The sequence below is a fragment of the Poeciliopsis prolifica genome, unplaced genomic scaffold (assembly GCF_027474105.1).
Source record: "Poeciliopsis prolifica strain line A6 unplaced genomic scaffold, Auburn_PproV2 SCAFFOLD052, whole genome shotgun sequence".
Lineage (NCBI taxonomy): Eukaryota > Metazoa > Chordata > Actinopteri > Cyprinodontiformes > Poeciliidae > Poeciliopsis > Poeciliopsis prolifica.
In genome coordinates, this window is record NW_026562427.1 from 2,269,305 (window position 1) to 2,294,171 (window position 24,867).

At 42.2% G+C, this 24,867-nt stretch overlaps 1 protein-coding gene across 1 annotated transcript; it reads right to left on the bottom strand.

The window, feature by feature from the left end:
* Positions 1-15: 15 nt before the first annotated feature.
* On the bottom strand, positions 16-20,645 carry LOC129378598 (juxtaposed with another zinc finger protein 1). The gene is made up of 5 exons (XM_055058938.1): positions 20,440-20,645; positions 11,044-11,116; positions 7,896-8,092; positions 5,392-5,561; positions 16-3,620 (listed from the first exon to the last, which is right to left on the bottom strand). The coding sequence occupies exons 1-5, from the start codon at positions 20,552-20,554 to the stop codon at positions 3,444-3,446; spliced, it is 732 nt and encodes a 243-aa protein (XP_054914913.1). The 5' UTR covers positions 20,555-20,645; the 3' UTR covers positions 16-3,443.
* Between the last annotated feature and the right edge of the window lie 4,222 nt (positions 20,646-24,867).

Below are 24,867 nucleotides of genomic sequence, written 5' to 3' on the forward strand. Positions count from 1 at the left end.
AGGAGTCGGGGGGGGGGGAGGGGGTTTCACTTTATTTTGCTGTTTTTTTTTTCAGTCATTTACATTGAAGCAGCTTGTTTTATGTATATATATCTATATATATAGATATATATATGGATATATATATAGATATATACATAGAAAGACAGTTTGACATCACCTACAACTTATTCTTCGTCAGAACCTGTTTAAACCTCCCATACAAAAGGGAAACGTTGGTCTCCATGTCACATACGAAAATATAATTTAAAAGCACTTGACGACAGACACGTGTTACGTTACATTCACTGTACATGGTATACTGAACCCCTCCCGAATCCGCTCGTCCTCTTCTGCATACGCCCGTCGCTCTACTTCCTCCGGCCTGTCGCCGCAGACTTGTGCTTGGTCGTCCAGCAGCGCGCCAGGTGACGGTACATCAGTTCGTATAGGCGTGTGGCGTGACCCGGAGGCTGGACCAAAAGAAACTCGCAAACAGGAGGATTCGGAGTGCGTGTCGTTGGAATCCATGAAGAAGAAGAAGAAGAGAAACGGCTCAAACTCGGAGCCTTGAGCGGAATATAAAGTCTGTATGAGAGGAATGATAGAGTCTGCATTGCTCAACTCTGGCAATTGAGAGTGAAACATGAGAGAGAGTGACAATCCGGGCCCTTGGCTCGATCCGGCAAAGGAAACGTGAAACACCCGAGCACTGATAACACACACACGTACAGGAGCACTTCCCTATGCTGATGAAGACACCGCTTGAAAAACACACACATACATACAGACGGACTGGAATGCTGCCCTCTACAACACACACAGACAAGTTGTAGATGATAATCTCTTAAATACAAATGTAACCTCTTTTTTTTGTTTGTTTTTCTGAAAGCATGCATGAAGACATTCATCCATGCACACTTTGGAGGAGCGATGAACACGAGAAATCGTTGCCACACTTTTGGCGACCTCCACGGTAAAACCGCCATCAGAAGCCATCCTCCCTCTGTCTTCTCCCCCCCTCCACTTCCCCTCTCCCCCCGTTTCTCCCTCCCGTCAGGCACATGGTATGGTCAATGTTTGGCAGTGGAGAGCTGTTGGCAACGATCATGGAAACAGAAACAAAAACAAAACAAAAACAAAAGCTCTTGGCAACTGGAATACATTATATGATGCTCGGCCTGCTTTCTGAGGCCGAGCGAGTGGAGCGGCAGCTCTGGCACTATGAGCGAGGGAAATGCTGAGTGGCTCGACGTGGCGGTCGAAACGCTTCAAACGTCGGGCCGCTGTCTCTTCCTGATCGACGTCAAAAACGTTTTAGAATGTGTGAAACGGAGAAAGAAAAAAAAGAAATTCAGCAAATACAGCACACGGAAATCAAGTGCCTCTGATAGCAAAACGGAAAAAAAGCCTTTAGAGAAATTCAGCTTTTATTGCAGCAGCAGCAGCGTAATTTTATTGTTTGCAAAAACCCACCCTTTAATCTGAGTCGGGTCGTTCAGTGGGGGACCCAAAAACTACTAACAAAATGCATTATTATTGGCACTCCTATACAATAAATAATGTCACGTTTTTGTAATTCACACTGCATTGTTTTAAGATTACTAGTGTTGAACTTTTATTTAGTTATCCTTGATTTCCTGGGAGTGTAAAAGTAATGACACTGTTCGCTACTCTTCAAAAGGGGAACGACAAGGGAACATGCCACTTCATGTGAAAATCTCAAAAAGTCAGGAAATGGTTTGAAGGCAGCAGCTTTTCTTCTGAACTCACCTACACCCTTAATCAAGTCAACTAATGCATCTGGAACTGGACTGAAACTACGGGTGCTCCAATATTATAGCTTCCCCAATTTTCTTAAGTTAGGACGATCGGCCAATACTGAACATGAGAAACTGATCTCATCTGCCACTGCAAAGGTCTGAAAATCAGCCGCTGTCCCACCGGTTACTGTGCACTCAACAGTACTCGTCCCACTGTTAGTAACTTGGAAACTTTGTTGCTATATTTAACAACTGTTCAGTAAGAAAAATAAATAAAAATTGGTAGTGGGCCCACAATCCCAGTCAGCTGGTCAGGCTTTTTAAAATATCGGTCATTGGCCGGAAAACTGCAATCGGTGCACTCCCGACTCAAATTACGTTGCCGCTTCTCTCACTGCCCATTTACTGTCTATTCTACTGCAAATAAAAACAACTAGGTTGTCAAATCTCCCCAACGACCATGGAGAGGCGTCTGCATGCCGACTGCTTTGTTTAGGACTCATCTAGTGGGTCAAATGAGACCAAGCTTGAGCTCCTCCACGCCACAAAATCTGTGTGGATCTGGCCTGAAACAATCACTGTGGCAACCTTGTTGAGCGCATCATAAATAAATATTTCTCAAGTTTTGCCATAACATCTAAAACTAGGTTTATCAGCGGGCCTTTCAACAGAATAATGACCTAAAAAAGTGAAACATTACTGAAGAAGGGGAGTTCAGCGTAGCATGCAGCTAATAAGTGCAGCGAGGGTGAGTTTGTAAACAAACATTTCTCAATATGAGATTTTTTTTTTCTTTCCCCACTAAATAACTACTTGCATTAAAAGTTCAGAAATGTCAGCATTCGCCTAAGAGATTATGCTGCTGCAAAAGAAGGCTTGGTCACTTCAAGGCTTTCTACCCATCCTTACCAGGGCCATAAGTGAACGCCAACGTGCTGCAAGTATGACAAACACTACCTCTGAAACACTGGCAAAAAAAACAGAAAAAATAAAGCTTCAAAATAAAGTAACTATGAATATGCTCATGAATACTTTTATAGTTTTTTTGTTTGTTTTTTTTATGTACACATACATATTTGTCTGTTGTTTATATATCAATATATCTGTTCTAAGTATAACTTAACTCTTGCTCTTCAACTCCCAGAAGTCGCTGTGAAGGCACAGACCTAGGCTCGGCGGGGACTCTGCGGCGAGCGGACGGGGCGCGTTCCGAACAGCCCGGCTCGCGTTCGTCCTGCTCGGAGGCGAGCGGGAGAAGGAAAAAAAAAAAGTTAAAAATTTAAAATATAAGGGCAGGAGTCGCTCGCGCTTCCTTTTCCAACTATTGTTCCGCTTTCCTTTTGTTTGTTTTTTTGTCTTTTCTTTCTGTTTTTTACAGTTAGCACCTTATGCAATAAAAACAGTTGAAGAAAAAAAAAATGAAAATAAAAAAATGATAGCATATACGAATGTGCAAATGTACATCAATAAAAAAAAAATACTACAGATACATAATTTGTTGGGGGGTTTTTTCCCCCCAAAAAATACAAGTGATAATACTTGGATAGGACAAAAGAAGAATGCAAAGATGGATATAAAAATGAAAATGTGACAAAATAAAAACAACTTAAAGCGTGCACTTGATCCTTTAGTGTTTGGGATGGATGAGGAGAGTCAGGACAGGGCTAATGTTTCGGGGTAGCTGACTGGTAGCGCAGGGCTCTAGCCTTGAATCTTGCGGAGGATCTCTGTGGAGACGGGCGGGTGGAAGTTGATGGTGTGATGCCTCAGGCCCTGCGACGTCTTGTAGCTCTTGCCGCAGCGACACTTGAAGGGCTTCCTCACACGGATCTGCGTGCGGTGGCCGTTCTTGGCGTGGTATTTGATGCCGTTCACGTTCTGGTCGACATCGAGGACGAGGCAGGCAGGAGGGGCACAGAAACATTTGACCAGTTAGCTTCGTTACAAATGAAACCGTGCCTGGCTGAGTTTGCTTTTCTAAGCCAATCGTGTTAAAAAGAGGCTAAATATAAACTGGAATGCTAAAATATGTGGCTACATCAATACCAATAATAGCTCAATTATTTTAAATCGCACACTAAGACTCTGAAGCTGAAATAGAGATGGAAAAGTGGATGTGGTTTCAAAACAGTTACATGAATGGTGCCATGAATTTGTATTCCCTCATACAGTTCAGGGTTATGGGCCGAGTCGGACTTTTTATTTGCTTCTGCTGCGCGTTTAATAAGCCTATAATAGAGCACAGAGAAAACCAAACGAAAAAGCGCAATATTGTCACCGTCTGAAAATAAAGTCATTTTTGCCAAAAGCGATTATTATAATTTTTTTGTCCAAGGCACTTTATTATTTTAGGAAGGTGACAATATGAAGGTATGTTAATCTACTTGTTAAACAGGGTAAACAGAGCAAAGGACAGCTCACCCGGTTGAGGAAAGAACGAAAGTAAAGCACCGAGGTTCATTAGACAGTAACAAGCACGGCGCAACGCACAATAAATGCGCACGCAGCCGCGACTCGCCCTGCTCCGTCCATCAATCACACATCATCGCAGATGATTTGTACTTGACTCACCATGCCTTTACAACAAGTGACAAAACGGAGCTGGGAGATGTTTACTGCTGTTGTTCAGCGCTTACTCAAATGGTGGTCTGGAAACAAAAGCAGTAAAATCTTAATTAAAATAATGTGTCTTGTTGGCTCAGGCTCGGACACAGTGCCGACAGCATCGGGTTGGGTTTTTTTTTTTCCTGCAGTCTCTTCCTCCTTAACTCAATAACCCTGAAGTGAGTTCGAGTGAAGAAAATATCTGATTTCCCTCCCAGAAAAATAAAAATAAAAAATAGCTCAGTCTAAAGATCACCAAGACTTTTCAGACAAACTCCCAGTTGGATTTGGGCCATTTTAACACAAGACATACTAAAACATGAAACTTTTCAAGTTTATGTTTCACAATACATTTAAAGACCTTGCAGAATTTACCTTTCACTTCACAATAATACACTTTGTAGATGCCTTATATTAATATCCGAATAAGATTTTTTTTAAAATGTGAAGCTATTAGAAACTCAAACCCAGCATGTCTCCTCTTGGAGATCCAAATGGAAGGAGACTTACCGCCGACTTGTCCTCAAATAACAGAGCAAGTAAATTTAACTGCCTGACAACTAATTTTCTCCCAGTGTTGCTTTTGTCACCATGGAAATGTTCCCAAAATCAGCCAAAATATATTTAATTAGAAGAAGAAAACATGTTAAACTCATTTCTTCTAGCTTAGTGGCTGTGAGGTAACACCGATTAGCTCTGGAGGGCCGTTTCAGTACCCAGATAAGGATTTTTCCCACATTGCCTTCTTTTTCCCTTTTAATGGGGCACAAAAGAGCAATATCCAACACTGCCTATTAATTTAGACGCCGGGACAGCAGGCTGAATGAGGGTTCTTGTTACGAGCTGCGATAAATATCAACCAAAGCAAATGCACCATGATATATTTATCACTGATTCCAATCAGGAGAGCCTGGATTTATGCTGGGTTCTTTCCAAGCGATCTGTCCCGACATGTGATACCCAAACAAAAGCAGCAGTGTGGATGTAGTCGCGGCAGAGCGCTCATGTCCTGTGGCGGGGGCCTGACTTATGAATCTAACCTCACCTTGTATCTCTTTTTGCACCCGGGGACGGGGCAGGCGAACGGCTTCTCCTCTCCCCCGTTCATGCACATGGAGCTCAGAATGGACTCGGAGCTGATGGCGCTTTCTGTGGTCCACGACTCGTCGCTGTCCGACTCCTCGTAGTCTACCTCCTCTTCGTCATACTCGCTGCCTGGAGCCACCGGGGAACAAGAAAAACATTTGTCATGACGCAGCGGGAACATGATGCCGTGGCTTCGCAAACGTTCTCGCATTTAGACATGTTGGAACCACAGGCCTGGGTTGGGATCTTATGCTGGAGATGGGAATCTGTATTGAGCCCCTTTTACCATGCTGAGCACAAATAAAATCCAGCGATAGCTGCTTTCATAATGCGTCGGATGTTATTGTTGGATGGGAAACTAACATGATTCAAACTGAACACAACATTTCCACAGCGGTGGCGGCAGCATCATGCTCTGGGCGATTTTCAATTACCATTTCAGCATTTAAGGGTTTTTTTCCCTCATCTTTCCGTCATGAAGGTGATTTTTCAGCCCAAAAAGACAAAAGTAATTTTTGAAAGAAAGCCTTAAAGCTGGCCACAAACCGTGGAAGTGAGGTACTCTAGTCAGATGTAGCCAAAACCTGCCCCATGGTGACTAATTGTGGTGACAGCATCATGATGTGGCTATAAAACAAGGAAGTTGGGTGAAGCTGGCGGGAAGGTAAATGGAGCAGAACACAGGAAACTGCAAGGAAATGGTTTAAGCCAAAGCACATTTCTGTGTCAGAATGGCCTAGACAAAGTCCACTTAAAAACCTGTATCAAGACGCCAAAAGTCCCGATTACAGACAATTCATTCTGAGAGAGATAGAAATATTTAGCATACATTTTATTCTCGTCACTAGATGTTGTTGCGCATAACGCAGTTCTACAAAGTATTTATTCAATCAGTGAGAGCGGACTAAAAAGCTTGCCACACTTAAGATTTTGAATCGTACAAGATTTTTTGTTTTGTTTTTTACCTTCATCCATCATCGTACATTCATGCACTGCCTTGTTTTGCCGCGTCACAAAAAAATCCCAATAAAATTAACAACCCCGATTTTGTTACTTTTGGGAAAGCTCTGATCGGCCGATACTTTCATGGAAAAGCGACGTCATCTACCTCTGCAAAGGCCTGTAAATCAGCCACTGTCCCCATTTTGCTCTGTCTTTGCATTGCGAGAGGACAGGCTGAAAGACCCGCCCACCTGGTCGTTATTGCGCATGCGCCGCTAGCCGCAGTCACCCCACTGCTGCCAACTTAGCAACTTTTGTCACTGTACTTTCAGACCAAAAAAGAAAGAAAAAGCCGGTATCGGCCAAAATCAGACTCGGGTCGATCAGGCTTTTTAAAGATCTGTGATTGGACAGAACCCGACATGAAACAGAATGAGGTTTGTGGTTGTCAAGGGGGAAACATTTTTGAAAATTGCAAGGGGTATAAATACTTTGGCAAGGCAGAAAATAGTTTTCAAAAGCTTTAGTACGACAACAACAACAACAAAAAAAAAATCAAGAATTTGCATTTGCCTTTTTTACACACATTTAAGGCATCCTAAATGCTTAGCATATGAGGCTTTCTCTGCAGTACTCTGCGTTCAGATGGTACTTTTGCTCACGAGTAGGGAAAAACAAATGTGGTGTCTGGGTGTGAGTGCCTGTGAGGTAAAATGCAGAGAATGGCACAGAAAAAGGGATCATTAAGTGGGAGGGATCCCCTACTGCTCAGCTTGGAAAAAAAACCCTTTATTCAAAGCACAACATTCCATTTGCACACACACACACACACACACCCACACACACACAGATGCATCTGAATACCTGAACCATCCAGGCTCACAAACATACAGACCCAGTGAACCTCCCTCCACCACCACCACCATGGAACAGGAAATGCTGCACCTCAGCATGAGGAAGTGGATGGCACCTTGGCACATGTTGAAAGAGGGTGTGGGTTCGTGCGTGTCGGTGTGTAATCGCAGACCTAACGCTGCGCTTGGACCCGCTCGGCCTGGAATTAGACATCTGCTCCTGGGCTGTGCAACACTCAGCCCCGATGCGAGCGCAGAGCAGGGCCAGCTGCTGTGTAATTAGCAAAGTGTTGACTGCTTCGCTCGCTGCAGGAGCCACTAAAGCCGGCTCACAAACAACACGCACACCTCTGCAGCAGATAGCGGGTTGGCTTTTCCTCTTTCCATCCTGACCGCAGACTTCTCCAGCTCCAGAGTTCCAATCTGGCAGCTTTTAATGACGGCAAATCATTTCTTCAAGTTGCAATGATTAAAGGTCATCGTGTGTTGCAAAGCTCTGCTTTCTGACTAATGCGGAGCCGTCGGTTGAGCTGCATTCCTCTGGTGTTACGAGCTCCCTATAGTGTAACCAGAAGTCTGAGTGTGAACTCCCCAAAGGGGCGATTTTGCGTGCCTCGGTCCGTCGTCATCGCGAGCAACCGGTTCGTCCTTCCGGTTCGCACCGTACCTGTAGGCGTGCTGCTCCGGAACGAGGAGGACGGAGTGATGGGGGGCGTGACGGGAGGGGTCAGGTTGCCGCTGGTGTGGCGCGGTGGCGTGGCCGTGCTGTTCCGGGACATGCCGCCTGTGATCGACAGGGACAGTTTGGGCGTGGCCTTCTTCTTCATGGTCTCCTGCTCGCGGCGTGCTGCGTCCGTCATGAACCTGAGGACACACAGAGGTTCACAAAACCATGTTTTTTTTTGTTTTTTTTTAACTTATTCTTAAAAATCTGCAAACTCAAAACTTCTGCATTGCGAAATGTTTATGCAAATACAGATCTATTCTGAACATGTGAATTTTATTGAAAAGTAGCTTTATCAGAAAAAAACACATATTGATGAATCTTCACACCTTCATTTCTCTTAATCATGATGATTTTCCGCTCACAGTAAATGAAAACATGACATTAGATTAGAGCAAAAACAAAAAAAAATTTTTTTACTTTTTAAAAACAAAAACCCTGGGCTTCTTGAAAAGTATGTTTAATACCTTAAGGAAGGTTATTTTCAAAAGGTACTTTTAATCTGACACGGGACTCATTGGGACGTACATCCTAATTTACTGAAGACAACTGTACGTGCATGGTGCCGACTTTTTCATATTTCCGTATGGTACAGTCACACAATTAAATGTATTTCATCAGAATTTATGCCATAGATCGACACAAAGTAGAGCATTGTCGTGAAATGGAACAAAAGAGCTCCCTCATGACCTTATAATTCTAGAAAAAAACGATTCAGACTATGTAACACGCACTTATGAACGACACTACATAGGTTTTAAGTCCCAACAAAATACTACGACGGTTGTGGCTGACCAAATGGATATAATTGCTTTTACAATAGGCTTATCTAAAGACAGCATAACAAGCAGCTTCATGACCTGGTTTTTCATTCAAAAGGGCTTCATCGGTTTCACATTGAGTAAGATCTCTGCCAGGTTAATGTGCTATCCACATACATGCGCCGACTGTATGTGGGTGTGTTTGAGACATAAATACCCTGAGTTCACGTAAATCAGTGATGAAATATTGTATGACCATACAGTTAAGTTGTAAAACCATTGTAAACATCTTTAGTGTCATCTCTTAAAGACACTAAAGATATGCATACTCCCATTTGGGGGCAATGGATTTTAAGTTAAACCATTATGCAAGTTTATGACTGATGTGTTTGTCGGTTTTCTGAACGGTTTAGAACTTTCTGTGCAGTAAGGTAGAGAGTCTTTTGGATAATGAATCAGAATAAAAATCAGGTGAAGTTCACCAAAGTCTTATTTAAAATGTTCCACAATTGTGCCAGAAAATTGAAAATGGGTCGTCGTTAGTTCTTGCAGCAGAACAGTTTTCTGAAACGCTAATTTTCCTCTGGGCACAAAAGATTTTTAGCACTGAACGCAAATTAAACGTCGGGTTTTTCAAAACTTTTGATGGGGGCTGTAAAAATACCGCAATTTATGAAAGATATGCTTTACTGTCATTGCACTTACTTTTCTCATTTGTTTCTCACATAAAACTTTTTTGAAAATAATGTAAATGAATCACAATGATGAGCGCAAACGAAGCCTATAAACTTTTGCAGCTCGGCGAGGTTCGCGTGCGCCACACGACACTTAAACTGGACGACTCAGAATTGGATTCGCCTCTACCCGTATTTACATGATCCCTCTATGCGGGTTGATTTTCGGAGAATACCGCACCAACGTGCGGGTCAAATATAGTAGTATACAGTTCAAGTATACAAAATAGACCAAGTGCTTCATGCCCTGACAGCAGCAAATATCCAGTCGTCACCAAATAAAACACTTTTCACGTGGTTTGGCTGTCAGAGGGGAAATACTCCTCTTAACTGTATAATGCTGAGTTTGAGTTTGGAAAGGAAATACAAGATATAGAGAAAGACACTGTTGATAAAGATTGAAAGATGAAAAAGAAATATCGAAATGAAGAAGTGTAAATAAGGTACATATAAGATGAAGACAAAGTTTTTTTTTTCACAGGAATCTTATATCCAATAGGTAGACACATGCAAAACCTGTTCAGGTACTTCTTCAGTAATTGATAGATTTTTTTTGTGTATGTGTTAATTGTTAATGCTTTGAACAATCAATTTAGTGACTCATATAATTTAAAGAATTAGTGCACCGATTGTACTCATTTTCAGGCCCATCGCTGATTTTAAAAAAGCCTGACTTACTCATTCTCATTTAGACCAAATCAATAACTTTTTTTTTTATACAAAGTATAGCAAAAAAAAGACGTAACTAGGTTTGCAACTGTGGGGTTACTATTACTAAGCACTCACGTGCAGATGGGAGTTGTCCTCCCCGCCCCCAGCAACCCTTTGGTGGGAACACGTACATGACGTCCAAATACCAATAACAAATTCCTCCATATTCCAGCTGTTTGTACGCTTTGATTTATTTTTTTTTGTCCCCCTCTGCTACAACAGAACAGCAACAGCTTGGAGGCCTTTATCTCATCTCGCTTTCTGATTTTACCTTGAGACAACCACATATTTTGCCATAAAACAAAAACTGAGCCACTGAATGAGCTGTCTTGACACCACAGACAATAAATACGCATGACATTTACGACCTCACCGCTGGAGCAATTATGACTGAAAACAAACCTCCTTGGTCCGCGCTCCTTTGTCTTATCACAATCTGCTCAGAGTTGCATCTTGTAGTAATTTGATGGGGTATTAAGTATGATGTGACAGTTTGGTTCACCACACACACAAACACACACAAAACAAAAGAAAAAAAAACAAACAAAAAAATGTGCGCGAGCGCATACACACACCCCCACACACCCCCACACACACACACACACACACACACACACACACACACACACACACACACACACACACACACACACACACACACACACACACACAGCCCGAAAAGCTGCCTCTGGCAGCCCGGGGAGCCAAGAGTGATTATCTGGTGCGGTTTTGTGCACTCGTTTTGTGGATGAGTCAGTGCTATGGGAAGACATAACTCATCTGAGATCTCCCAAGTCACATGAGTGCACGCATGAGTGCCCATTTCTCACGGTGGAGCAATGCTGCCCTCTTTAGATGCGCACTTGAGTAATTGACTGCGCCTACCTGTTGATGTAGCTTAGGGCCAGGTAGGTGGGCTGCTGTTGCTCCTGCTTCTCCAGAACCCGCGGATCTGTGTCTGCGGCAGAAAAGGACAGATTGGATTAATCACCGCTGCTCCCCGAGGAACACTGTGTCATCAATTAATTCTCCCTCCCAGGCACGCTCTGTAGATAACTGGAGGTTTCCCACAATGGCTTCACTGTATTAATGTAACTATGATAGATTAATGTCATGTACTTTCATTAAGCAGTGAATCAATATTCTTTATTTAAAAGCAATGCCTCTCCCCCTCCTCAAGAGATACATACTGGCTGCCAAAATATGACAAAGAGGAAAGTCAGTGCGACTGCTAGGAGTCAGTGATGAATGTGTGGTGTATTAGTCAACAGGCGTGCTCAGGCCTTTCTTTTTTTTTTTTTTACCTCCTCCTCCCCAACGGACTTGCTAAGTCAGTAACGCAACAGTAGGCAACTTCCTGTGCCTGAGGCTGGCACTGTTAACTTCAAAGTCCAGCCTCCTGGTCCTTGGATAACAGGAGCGTGTGTGCAGGAACTCACTGCTGGTGGCTTGCAACTGTGAACTACCAGTGCCATCAAGTGTTCAGCAGGGGGAACATTCAAAACCAGAGCCAAGTTTAAAACAATTAGGCGAGTTTAACCATTTACAGCTAACAAGGCATTTGCAAACGTGTTCACGTTTTGCCATGTTACACCCTCTAGTTAATGTTTTTATTGTGATTTTATGCAGTACGCCAACATAAATAGATGTGCACTTGAAACTTGAAAGAGTTACACATGGTTATCAAGATTTTTTTTTTTTAATAAAAATAAAATTCAAAAGCAAGTGGCAAATAAATATCCACCGAAAAAAAAAGTCCATTGACAATATTATCGAACAAACAACACCTGCACGGCAAAGCATGGTGATGGGACTATCATGCTGTGGGAAAAGGAAATTGGTAAAAGAAGGTTTCAAAAAGAGAGCAGTGCCGAGTCGCTAAACACAGCTAGAGAAACAATGCAAAGATTTAGCTCACGCATATGGCTATGTTAAAATGGTCCAGTCAAAGTCCAGAATCGCATAAAAGGAGACCATTTGTAGCAATCGGAGAGAGTCTAAGCCATTTTGCTATGTGGAAAAGCAAAAATATCAGCCTGAACATGTATGTAGCTTGACTTAGGCTGAATACAAGTGAACGCCACACTTTTCAGATTTTTATTTTTTATATATACATCAAAAATTCAATTTGGTTTATTTATATAATGCCAATTCACAAGAAAAGTCCAAACCACTTTTCACTTTCTTTCCAGGTCACAATTATGCACTACTTTGTTTCGCCGTCAGTCACATAAAATTCCACTAAAGTACAGTGATTTTCATGTCGTAACATAAAATGAAAAATAAAAAAAAATAGTTAAATGAGTATCAACTCTTTTGTGCAGCACTTTAGGAGTGTTTTCTAGCTGCATATTTAATGGCTTGCAGATGTATCGCAATCTAAATCTAAGAGCGCCTGGACGCTCCTTCCAACTAATCCCACCGCTCTGTGTGCTGGCCTTCACACCCATTTGGTTTTCAGGCTTTCACACCTCATAATTAAAAAAATGCAGACTTCCCACAATGCAGGAGAACACCAAAGAGGGCCAGCAAACAACAGGGCAAGGAACGACACACACCCTTCTGCTGTTTCCGCTGCACAACAACAACAAACCACAACTCCCTAAAGAGAAGGAGCGAAGCCAGGGGAGACGAAAGAAGCAGCTTATAGATTTGTGAACACAAAGACGTTTGTACACTCTTAAAAAGGGAGGTGGTCCACAGAGGTGGTCTCTCAAAGTATTTTATAGCCGAGCTCTTACCGTCAAAGCCGCTGATCAACACCAGAGTGATCTGCACAACCGGACGTATAGCGCCCAACGCGAGACGTCACATTTCTCTGTGAAATCATGCAAACTGACTTGGGATATAGTTTATCGCCAAGAGAAAAGCAAATAACGATTAGTTGTTTGATTTGATTCGCTATTGTTTGAAAATGTCATTAAAACATACTGTCCAGAAGGCAGGATTTCATGTGCACATGCCTCTGATGACATCGTGTGATCCCAGTTCCTTGAGAATGACGATCTGAGTCTGTGTGGGTTTTTTTTTTTTTCCAACTTCTGAATTTGCATGTTTTTTAATCAAATTTCTTCAAATCAATCAGATTTTTTTTTTCTAACCGGCATTCTCGATAAACTCAAAAAGAAAAATCAAAAATAAGAATGAAGAAGCGAAATAAGTAAGATAGTTAAAATGTAGAGCAGAATGTCACACTGCAAAACTAGAAAAAAAATTACTTAGACCAATAAAATAAAGATAATTTATGATGAGATGTGGGGCATTTCACAGCAATTGTAAAAAAAAAAAAAAAAAGGAAAGTGAACGTCTTAAAAGCATTACAATCACTGTTGGACTCTGGTGGACATTTGTGAGAGGAAAAAAAAAATCACCACTGGATGGTATCTTTGAAGTCCAAACTTAAACCATGCCCTTCATAAACAAGGCTTAAAGGCTTCCTGGTGCCTCTGAGAGTTTCCATGAAAACCTTTTCCGATAAATGTTTTTGCTTCTAATCGAATTACTAAATAAATCTGTCCAGCATGATTAACCAAACTGTTTCGTCGGAGATTCAGTTTTCAAAGTACCAGGAGCAGTAAAGTACTGGAGGGGGGGGGAAACTGGACAACACAGTGGGCAAGAAAGAAGATTTTAATAATTTCGGAAGCGTTTATGCATGTGTGTGGAGAAAGAGGGGAAGGTGGTAAAGGAGTGAACCAGGTGCAGCAGCAGTAAATGTTCCACCAAATTTATGACCTTCACTCACCTAACAGGACAGGAAGTAAAAAAAAAAAAATCTCCTGATCCTGACACTGGAGAATCTGGAGTTTTCAAATTTGAAAATCCCATCTGAGAGAGTCAGCTTCCCAACTCTTAACACATCACTTTGAGCTTGTCTGTGCTTTTATATCACATATATAATGCATGCATATCAGAATCTAAGTGTAGCTCTTTTTTTTTTCTGCCCTCTCCAACACCAGGATCCAACTAGTTCCAGTGGAACACTGCTGCCCCCTGGTGATCACCACCATTAGTGCGTGGTAATTGTGTCACGGTCTGTGCACATGGGCCTTTACCTTCGCATGTGTTCAAACCAGGCCAAGAATGCACGGCTTGTTGTGTAGCCCGCTAATTAAGCCCCAGAGAGCCTTTTAACGTGTTTCCAGAGCAGCAGGCAACCGGACGGAGGGAGAAGAGAGAAGGAGCTGGAGAACAGGAGGGGAACTGGGAAGGGGGAGAGGGGGGGCTGGAGTTGTACTTCTCTGTAATTACACTTCCTAGAGGTTTTTCAGGGGCTCTAAGGCCCTGCGACTTCCGAAAGGCTAATGTGTGGGACTGATGTGTGCATGGGGACCTGTGTGCGCGCACGCGTGTGTGTGCGTGTTTGTGGGGTGGAAAAAAGGGGGTCTGCAGATTCCAGTTGGAGATGCCAGTCCAGTAATTGCCCGGCTGCTCCACCCTTACAGGTCATTCAGCACACAGTCTCACATGCTCTCCTTCCTGTGTCACACCTCCACAAGGAGGGATGGGAAACGACCTGGCAACCGAGCCTGGGACTAAATGATTCAATTCATTTTCAGGAGGCGCCCCCTACGGGGAAACTTGCTTAATGCGTGTGCTTCTGGAAAACAGTCAATTACATAAAACATTACATTGAAAAAAAAATTTGAACCGGAAGTGTTCGAATATTTAGACGTCTTCAAACTGCTTGATCATTTTCAAAACCTCTGAAATGTTTTTAATGAACAAGAAACATAAAAGCAAACCTTCCACATTCTGATCAATTTCTTTTAAAACTTTTTTAGCCATGCATCGAGAACTTTAACACTATGTGACATCTTAGCTTTAAATAACTCCGATAGGGAACCGAGGCGAAATAAGGAACCGTGTTCAGCTTGCCACCATAAACAGAGCTCCCAGCAAAGAGGAGCGCTTGAGCTTAATTAAACAAAAGACTTGATTGAACGCAAACGGAAAGTAACTTCTTATCATTAAATTGGTAAGTCTACATAATGACCATTTGTCTCGAGCTGTGTGTTAGTTTGAGGAGACCGACAGCACAGTCGGCTGCCAGACAAGGCCAAGTTTACATTCCGATATGGCAGCTGCACATACACATTTAAGACCAGACGGCTACATGCGCTGAATAAAGACACATGCACACTTTTTCCCTCGCTGAAAGTTAAATCAAACTAAGCTTTTCTTGTTTTAGGTTAGCTAGAATTACCAAAATGATTTCTTTTTTTTTTTTTAATGCCTGAAAACCTAGTCACGGCAATGACATTTTTTTTTTCTGTGTAGCTTTCTTCTAATTCAAAGGTTTATATATACTTGGCCAGTGTCAGATATAACTGTCTTGCACTGTATGACTTGGGTCAAAGCTTTTGAGTTTTCTTTTCCAGGTTTCTCACAGCACCTTGCTGGAGTTCTGGCCCGTTCCTCCTCACAGAACTGGAGGAACTCAGTCAGGTTTGTGGGCTGCCTCACTCACGCAAGACTTTTCAGCTTTCACAAACTCACAACTTCTCCACAGGACTGAGATCGGGACTTTGTGATGGTCACACCAAGACGTTGACTTTAACACGAAGCCACTTTATAACTACTATGGCTGGATGCTTACGGTTATTGTTCCATTAGAACACCAATCTTTAGATGTTACGTCAATATATTTTCTACATAATGTTATTTTCTAATGGTGCCATCTGTTTTATGAAGCATACCAGTTCCTCCTGCAGCAAAACAGCTCCACAACATGATGCTGCCCCCCATACTTCACAGTTAGCTTTAGCGAAAGTTCTGCCATTTTTTAAAATTTCATTTTGCATATTTACACCCCCATACGCCTGTCTGAAATTCTAAATATTCTCATCTCGCGCTTAAAATCTAATCTTTCTGCAGGTCCGTCCCAATAAACATGGCGTATTGGGGGTTTGCTTGCACCAAAGTCCCAATTTATTCAGAAACTCCAGCGTCTTCCCAGTGTTACTCTTATAATCCCAGTTTCCTCTCCCTGTCCTCAGCGGGATCCAGGGACAGGTACGTACTTGTGCAGGTGAGAACATGACACGCTGCAGTCGTGCACAGGGGCACGGCAGCCCTGACATCATCGCATTCCTCAGGCCTTACCTAGACGCAGAGCGCGGAGCGTTAAACAACAGCTAAAAACCGCGCACTGTAAACACAGATCACCTCAGCCGCTTCCTCCGGAATCAAGTTGTAATCTAAAAAAGCGGGAGGGGGAGCAGGGGGTAGTGTGGTACATGTCATTGGACGGCTGCTATCTTCTCTGCCGGGATGAGGTCAGTGCTTTTTTGTCGTGAAAAGGTGCGCAATTTGGGCTGTTTGCTGCCGGCTAGCGATGAGAACTGCAAGAGTTCAAAACTGAGATTATTCAAACCAGAGGCAGAAGTAAGGCGTTTCCAAACTTTTACAGCCTCAAAGTTGAGAGTTTTCTGTCAATTCGTTTTTAGAAAACTACTAAAGGATAAAGGCAAAACTTTGCCAGGAATGGATTTTCCTTACTTACTCAGAGAAAATAAAAATCCCCAGACTTTGCACAAGCTCCTCATCTAATGCCCTGACACTAGAGGGCGGCAGAGACAAAACATTTCAGGTTCAGATGAGCAGTGATTTCTACACCCTGACTTCAGTCCCATTTGACTACTTCACACAATTTAAAGCGAGCTTAGTGCCAACCCCAAAACTAACTGATTTACAGCTTCTGCATGCCTCTTCATAATCCCCGTAAGCACAGACGGCTTCCAATCACTGCAATCCGTTACGCGCCGGCATTTAAACAGCTTCACTGACATCTCAAATGAGAATGTCAGGAGGATCAAATCGGCTTATGTCATGGTGGATTCTGATCACACACACATACACACACACACACACCACTGAGCCACTTTAGAACCCCAAAAAAGGGCATGGTCAGATGTCACCGACCTCCTCCTCTTTCACACTCTTGCCTCAATCGTCCCCTTCTTTGTCAGATTGCTCCCCGCACCCGCCGATGCATCAGCAATGTTCATTAAATTCCCAACGGTCATGATACTGCTGATGACCGGCTGTGGAATAAAGCGAACAGAGACGCAAATTTCATTAATCTAAGAGATCTGGCTAGTAAATCGTTGCTCTGCTCAGATGACGGTCGGAGTCAAAGGTCAATCTGAGAGCCAGATGGGGCAGTGTGGGCTGATGAAATAGCACGTCTATGCACATTTGCCGGCGTTTATGTTTAATTTGATTATTGGTGAGTTGGAGGAAAGCTGTAGTCTTTACTTCTAGACACCATCACCGACAGTCTATCCCATTTTTACACTTCTGACCAGTCCATACCCCTTCTTCATGTTGCGCGTCATCGCCACCGCTGGCGGCTCTGCAGAGCTCTTTGTCAGTGAGACAGCAGGTGTGCCATAACTCAGCCAACAAGCTGCCCCAGCCCCGATAGAGTAGAGACTGCCAGTTGCCATGGAGACTGGCTCAATGAAGCATCCATTTTACCCCCTCACCTCCTACAAATGGCCTCGTTGAAGATGGACGCATGCCACGAACAACAATTACACACCCGATTCGTTTTTCTGTGCACTCTGCACTGTTTTAACTGCTTATACCTCTATTAATGGTATAAATGGTTCCATAGTGCAACTTTTTCGGGGGCGGTTTTATGTTTAATCTGCTATGCAGGGTGATTATGTGCCATGTCTATGATTTGGAAGAGGTTAATTAATTATTAACAACACTGCAGGTTACTTATTGCTGTTTTCTCTGGTATATAATTAAAAGAAAAGGCTGAATCCAGGTATTAAAAGCAAGCAATTTATTGAACCTCTTCTAACAGTTGCTGCACATATATGGCTTTGTTACCATCAGCAAGATTTTGGCTGTAAAAAACGAAACCCTGTAGATTTTAAAAGTAGGGGCGCACCGATTGCAGTTTTCTGGCCCATCAATCTTGAAAACGCCTGACCTGCTGACTCAGAGTTTGGCCGAGATCGATTTTTGTATAACTGACAATGTGACATGGTCACCGAGTTTGCAACGGCGGGGTGACTATTGTTAACCACGCATGTCCTGTGAGCTGGTGGGCGGGTCTGTCGGTGATCCCTCTCCCAAAGCAGAGCAAAAGGGGACAGTGGCTGATTTTCAGACCTTTGTGGGGCTGATAGGATCGGTTTCACATGCAAATACCAACCAATTATCTATCGCAGAAAAGTAAGGAAATAAGAGTTTGATCAATCAGTCGACCGATTTATTGGTGCACCACGGATTAAAAGTGACAAAATTCATCAAATAAATAAACATTCCAATAACTTCTTGCATATATCTCATTAATTAAATAATAATATTTTAAAAAATTAATTACACTGCAAGATTTTCTAAGAGAAATGAGTTATTAAACATTTTAGTAAATATTGCAATGTGAAATCCATTCAAAATTCACAATATAATAGAAAACTAAAATATTATGAAGTTTACCAAATTTCAAAGTTGTTCTTCTGCTGTCCTTCATAAATCGCTTAAACTGATTCAATAGCTCATCAAATAGATTTCAAGATTTGATCGGGTGACTTGCAGCCAATTACTTTTAACTGTTATGTGCATGCATTTATTTACAATGGAGGTTATTTCACGAGACATTAAAGTATCAATTTATGATCTACTTAATTATTCACTGATTTAATTATGTGGAAAAGAAAAGGAAATTGGTGCCTGGTGAAAAGCTGATTGGCCCGACGTTTACGTGCTGTGCAGGCTGGCCAATTGCATTATGGATAATGATGTGGGAGCCATCATCTTTGCACAAGATATATGATCAGAAAATCTTGAATTATCATCATTGATGTAGTCAATTTTAAAAGAAATACAGCAGGCCACGCAGCTTTGTTCAAAAGCAAAGCTAAGAGCCTCTCTATATGCACAATGCTAAGAAAACTGTGGGGGCAGTGTTGTGATCTGGGATTGCAGTAGTTCTTTGGACTCAAAGTGTCCAAAGAATGAGGTCAGCTCGCTACCTGAACATACCGAATGACCAGATTATACAATATATCAATACATTTCTACTTCACTGATTGCTTAGCCATATTCTAAGATGACAATGGCAGGATTCGCCAGGCTAAAACTGTGCCAAAGCGGTTTAAGGAGTGTGAGACGTCATTTTCAGTGATGGATTGGCCAGACCCTATTGAGAATCTTTAAGCTGTGCTTGAAAACTTTGGCACAGCTGTCCAACTGATCTCCTCTGGAAGAGAGAAGTGAAAAATGGTGAAAAATGAATGCCACTCTGAATGAAAATAAATCTTGTGACAATGCAGAAACTTATAGAATTAAAAAGATTTTGTGCCATAATCACAGCTTTGGGCGAGCTACCAAAGTATTGGAGAGTGTTACTTTTTTGGGAGGCAGTCCATATTGTATATGTGTGCAAGAGAATAGCAAACATGCTAAAAAAAATGGAAAAATGATATTAGTTATAATACATTTTATGAATAATAAATTTGAAATTGTATATTTCAGAATTTATTTAATTATTAAATAATTTCATAAATAGGCAGATTAAACAGATGTATATTTAAATAAGTTTATTTTTTAAATATAGCTAAATAAATATATTTATTCAGATTAAATAGTTACTTATTTATTAATGTATTTTTGATACAGTTTAGTACCTTATGGATTTGGTTGTGGCACTGTTGGCATTCCATAAGACTTTGGGCTTAACGTTAAATAAACATTTGGATTTAGAGCAACAAGTTAATCATTTAACAAGCTGTGTGGCAGAATCTACTTGTGCTGCAGTGATAGTCTTTGCAAATAGTAATTCAGATAAGACGTGGCATTTAAAAGGCGACGCTTCAACGACAAACACCAGATGAAATGGGTGATGGACTCTTCCGCAACTCAGCTGAGGGCTCCGCTAGATGAGCTGCGGCTTCTCTGCATCAGGCCTGCAAATGTAAACAGACTGCTGCTCAGCGGTGTGTTAGCCGACAAACCGCTGTCCCGACTGTCCGGGATGCTAGGTATGCCTATAACGGCTCCGGCCGAGTAACAGCTGCCTCTGCAAGCTCCGTTTAATGACCAAATGTACAATAACACAAGCAAGCATCTTGTTACGTAAAAATAACTGTCCAAGTCGTCGAAGAGCGAGCAGCTCCGCGAACCTCGACGACGAGCAGCGCGGCAGGAATAGCGGAACGCAAAGCCGAGCCTGTCTGCAGCAAGCTAACTGGCTAGGACGCTAACTAGCAAATCAGTGCTAGCTGGCTGGCTCCGCCGTCCCCCCTCCGGCCCCCAACTCACCGATGTGATTGTCCTCGATGTGGACGATGAGCTCGGCGAGAGACTCGAACTGCAGACCGCAGCCCCCGAACCTGCAGGAATTGGAGAAGAAAGAAGCGGCGGCGATGCCCGTCATGCTTTACGGTCGCTGGCGCATTCACCGGGTGGGAAGAGGGCGGGGAGGGGGGTAGGTCCGGGAGCCGGGATGGTGAACGAGGAGGCGCAGGCTTCGGGGGTCCGGGGGTCGGGAGCGGAGCGGGGCAGAGCGCGGAGCAGACACCGGGGCGGCCAGACAGGACAGCGGCGGACGCAGCTGGGAGGCTGGCGGTGACGGTGGGGGTGGAGGGAGGAAAGGGTGGCTGGTGGCAGGCTACGTCACGGTGGTGCCTACCTGTTGGAGTCAGAGACAGCTTTGAATCACCGATGGCACCGAAGGACGCTGCAATCGGAAGAGCAGATGTTCATGACTTAGTGGTATACCGAGTAGACAGCAAACAGGAAATGAGAAAATCAAGGAGAAATCATCTCGACTGTCTTTTGAAAGCAAAAGATCTACTCAAAAATGTGAAGTTATATCAAATGCAATGTGCTATCTATTTCATAAAGTAACTAGTTTACTAAAAAAAATACAGTAGTGTGATTTATGCACTGAACTTATAACGTTTTTTAAACAAATACAACAAAAGTCTTTATTAAATACTTTGCAAGTTAGTTCCATAATACCAGGATTAATATGTCATTTACTGCAGACATTTTTCCGATTGTAAAAATGGTAGCAAAGAGTGGATTATCGCTAGAAAAATGATTGACATAATCTGACATTATTTCTGTTTATTAGTATGCGCTTGCATTGTTTAGCATATAGATGCTAGTTGATATAAGGTTGTGACTTCACTGCCTGGTGAGTCATAACAGAGGTAGGTTGACTTCAACCCGCTTCTCCACATCGGTCCTTTCATGAAACACATGGAGACAGCAGAAACACAACTCAATCCCTCATGGTCAATGGGCAAGAGGTGGGATACACCCTGGACAGGTTGCCAGTCCGTTGCAGGGCCAAATAATAACCTGGTACGAACATTCTCCAAAAATGAAGTTTAGACATTGTTTTTTGACCTTCTTGACTATCCTCTCCTTCTAACAGTGGCAAGTTTGTTACCGTTTCTGTTTTCCTTATTGCTGGCAAAGAAGGCAAGTGGATGTCTTGTTGCCATTTCCAGACCTATGAAGGTCGGCACACATCTGGCTTTCTTGTCTTGCATGTTCTCATGTCTTTGCTATTTAGGAACACTAAGACGAATGGGCTTCTGTTTCACATTAAACATCTACGCCAGGGCAATTGTAGCATATTCTCCCACCGATGGAAAGTTGATCATCGGTGACCTTCGACAACACAACATGAGTTTAGTACAGGGAGGTGTTGGCCATCTTTGGATGAGGGATACCAATAGCTTTTTTGGAGGATGCTCTGTGTGGCTCTCCCAGAGAAAGGAGAATGTCGTTCTAATCAACAACTTAGCCAGCCAGACTCAGCTGGCTTCTGTTGGGTTTGTCAATCGAGCGTTAAAACAGACCATCATAAAACAGCGGCGATGACTTCAGCAAATAACCTTCAGACCAGCGAACGCTCTTTTTTTTTTTCTGCCTTACTTCTCTGCCATCCATATACACAGCCATGTGAGACACAAATGTACAAACACATTTTCAAAGTTGCACCAAACTGCAATACAAGCAAGCAAAACAACGTGACATCACCAGAGAACACAGTCCTTCACATATGTTCAGTAGAGAAATCCAGTGACTTCATCAGCTTCCTCACAGATGTGCTCCCTTAGACACACCAGGCACAAACACACTCATTACACACACGCGGGGCATGGTTCTCCGTGAGTGTGACGCAGTTGCAGAGATCCATTGCGCAAATCAGAAGTGGTCGCATGTGTTGCTAATGTAATCGAGAGAAGGGAGAGACACGCAGCGTGGGTTCGTGGCGCATGACATAATTTGATCTGAGGTCAGTAGGTGGCGCGAACAGAAACACAATTTGTGCCAATAGTAACGAGGTTGCGTTGTTTGAAACAAATACACAAACACACGTCTATTGATAGTCTAACTATCCAACTCTGAAGTTGTTCAAAATACACTTCAATGAAAAGTATCCCAACACACACAGACACATATTTTTTTGTGTTTTTGCTTCTTTTTTTTTTTTTTGCCAAATAAGCGAGTTTTTATGTCACCTAATAAATCTTCATATCAAATTAAAAGAACCTGAGTACAAATGGCACAAAACAGTTTTTGAATGAGGACTTCATTTATTAATGGAAAAATGCTATGCGAACCAATCTGGCCCTGTGCTAAAAAGTTATTGATCCAAAAACCCAATCAGTGGTTTTGTGCCACCCTTGGCAGCAATGAAATGCATTTGTGAAAATTGCCAATTAATCTTCCCTATCAATGTGAAGACGTTTTTTTTTTGTTTGTTTGTTTGGTTTTTTTTTTCCACCCTTCTTATTTCAGCCCCACTGGAGAGGTTTTGAGCTTGACTGGCATATATTATGGAGTTACATCTGTGCCAAAAATATTTTAAGCTTACATGTCAATGCTAAGTGAATATGATTTGCGCATATGTAGCGTGCTTATTTTCTAAAATATATGATGTGAAAAAAAGCAGACACAAAACTAAATACAGACAGACATATCTGATTATTCATTGTTTGTTCTTTTTAAAAGAAAAACTAAGTTTCTTTTGTCGTTGTATTTTAATAGGTCCACAAATTTTGACCCAAATTATGAGAGTGGTGACATGAAGTTTTGCTTCTGATATATATATATTTTTTTCCTTTCTATATTACATATTATAGGAAGTAAAACTAGTAGTTTGTAGTCCTAGTGTTAACTGTGTGCTATGTATTGTTTTAAACATTTATTTTAGATCAGTGTTATTCATAAACACTGTACAGTGTTGTGTGGTATTTTTGAGCTGAACCGAGTTGTTTTTCACCAACTGGGAACAAATAAGATGTCTCCAGTTGCACACACACGAAGGAACTGGAATAAGTGAGCTTAAATAAGACCTTAAAGTCTTGACATTGTAAAGCTAAAAAGTGCAAAGGATGAATCTTCTTTTAGAATTGTTTGCTGCTTAGAGTTAGACCTACTGGTATGCTTTGCAGTACAGTTATTATGACGTCAGTCTGTTTGTTTGACCTTTGGCCTCGAGTATTGTATTTGTACAATTATTCTGACCTCAAGCTTGATGAGGCAGCTCTCTGAAGCTCTCAGGCTGGCTGTTAAAAGCCCTGGGAGGGTGAAGATGCCAGACAGTAAGTGGCCTGTATGCAGTCCTGAGTTATGGAGGTAGCTGTTCTCCCAGCAGCTTTCTCTGCTGCGAGGGGCAGCAGACTTCCCGGCTGCCGTCAGAGACTTTTGCGGCGTGACTGTGCAGCCTGCACGAGCACGCACGCGGTGTGAAATGTCTCCCCTTATCTGCACCAAAAACAAAACTCAGCGGTTCGCCGTCCACATGAGGGAAGAGCCCAAAACACAGAATGACATCATCACAACTTCCTGTTTCCTCAAGTTTCCATGGCACCAGGAATCTGCGTGCTTTACATGATTGGCGGATGGTGAGTCAGTTAGGGCCGGTCCATTTTTCTTTTCCTTTTTTTTTTTTTTTTTTTCCTTTCTTCAGCACAACCACAACAAAACCATACCCCAGTGCTCAGCCCTGTCCTGGCTGGAGCTCCGGAAACCCTGACCAAACATGGCACTGGTGTTATTCAGCGATGTGACTCACTACAAAGAGCGTAAACTCCTTTTACTTTTTGATGCTGTAATATGCTGGTGGATATAGCATTGCATAAAAAACGATTACTTAGTAGTAGTCAGATGGTCCGACTGAAATCTAAATCAATGGAAACACTGTGTTGAAGGGAAACTTCTTCAAGTGGAACATCACTTGTCACAGAGCATTGATGACGACTGTACATTCATTTATGTTTTTTGGACAATTGTTAATCTTATGCATATTCAGCAGTCTGTAGTCCTTTTTGACTATTTCATACAGGTATGTAAGAAATAGCAAATCAGAAGAAGTACTTGGAATGTGGAGGGACCCATGATTTACAATTTTTTTTCCTACGCCTCACAGGACTCTTATTTATTAATTTAATAAATTCCTCCAGTAATAATATAGCAGCTTAAACATATCAAAATTATAAAATACAATTTTTAAGTTAACTTCTGTAGGTGGAAAAATGAAACTGAAAGTGCAAATGTTTAAGATTCCATTTCCATCCTTAGAGTAAGTCTCCGAAGGCACAATGAAATCTTCTCCTAATTAGTTCAAAAGTTGCATTTTGTTTCAGCCAATGACTTTTTTTTTTACCTTTTCTTTTACGAGTAAATCTCATAAAGAGGTCAAATTGTCAATAGAAATGTGTGTTT

Excerpts from the sequence above, each read along its gene's own strand:
- LOC129378598 (XM_055058938.1), bottom strand. The coding sequence starts at position 20,554 with ATGACGGGCATCGCCGCCGCTTCTTTCTTCTCCAATTCCTGCAGGTTC. Across the intron at positions 5,562-7,895 it reads CCGGAGCAGCACGCCTACAG|GCAGCGAGTATGACGAAGAG; the intron begins GTACGGTGCGAA and ends CGGTGGCTCCAG. Across the intron at positions 3,621-5,391 it reads GGTGCAAAAAGAGATACAAG|AACGTGAACGGCATCAAATA; the intron begins GTGAGGTTAGAT and ends GATGTCGACCAG.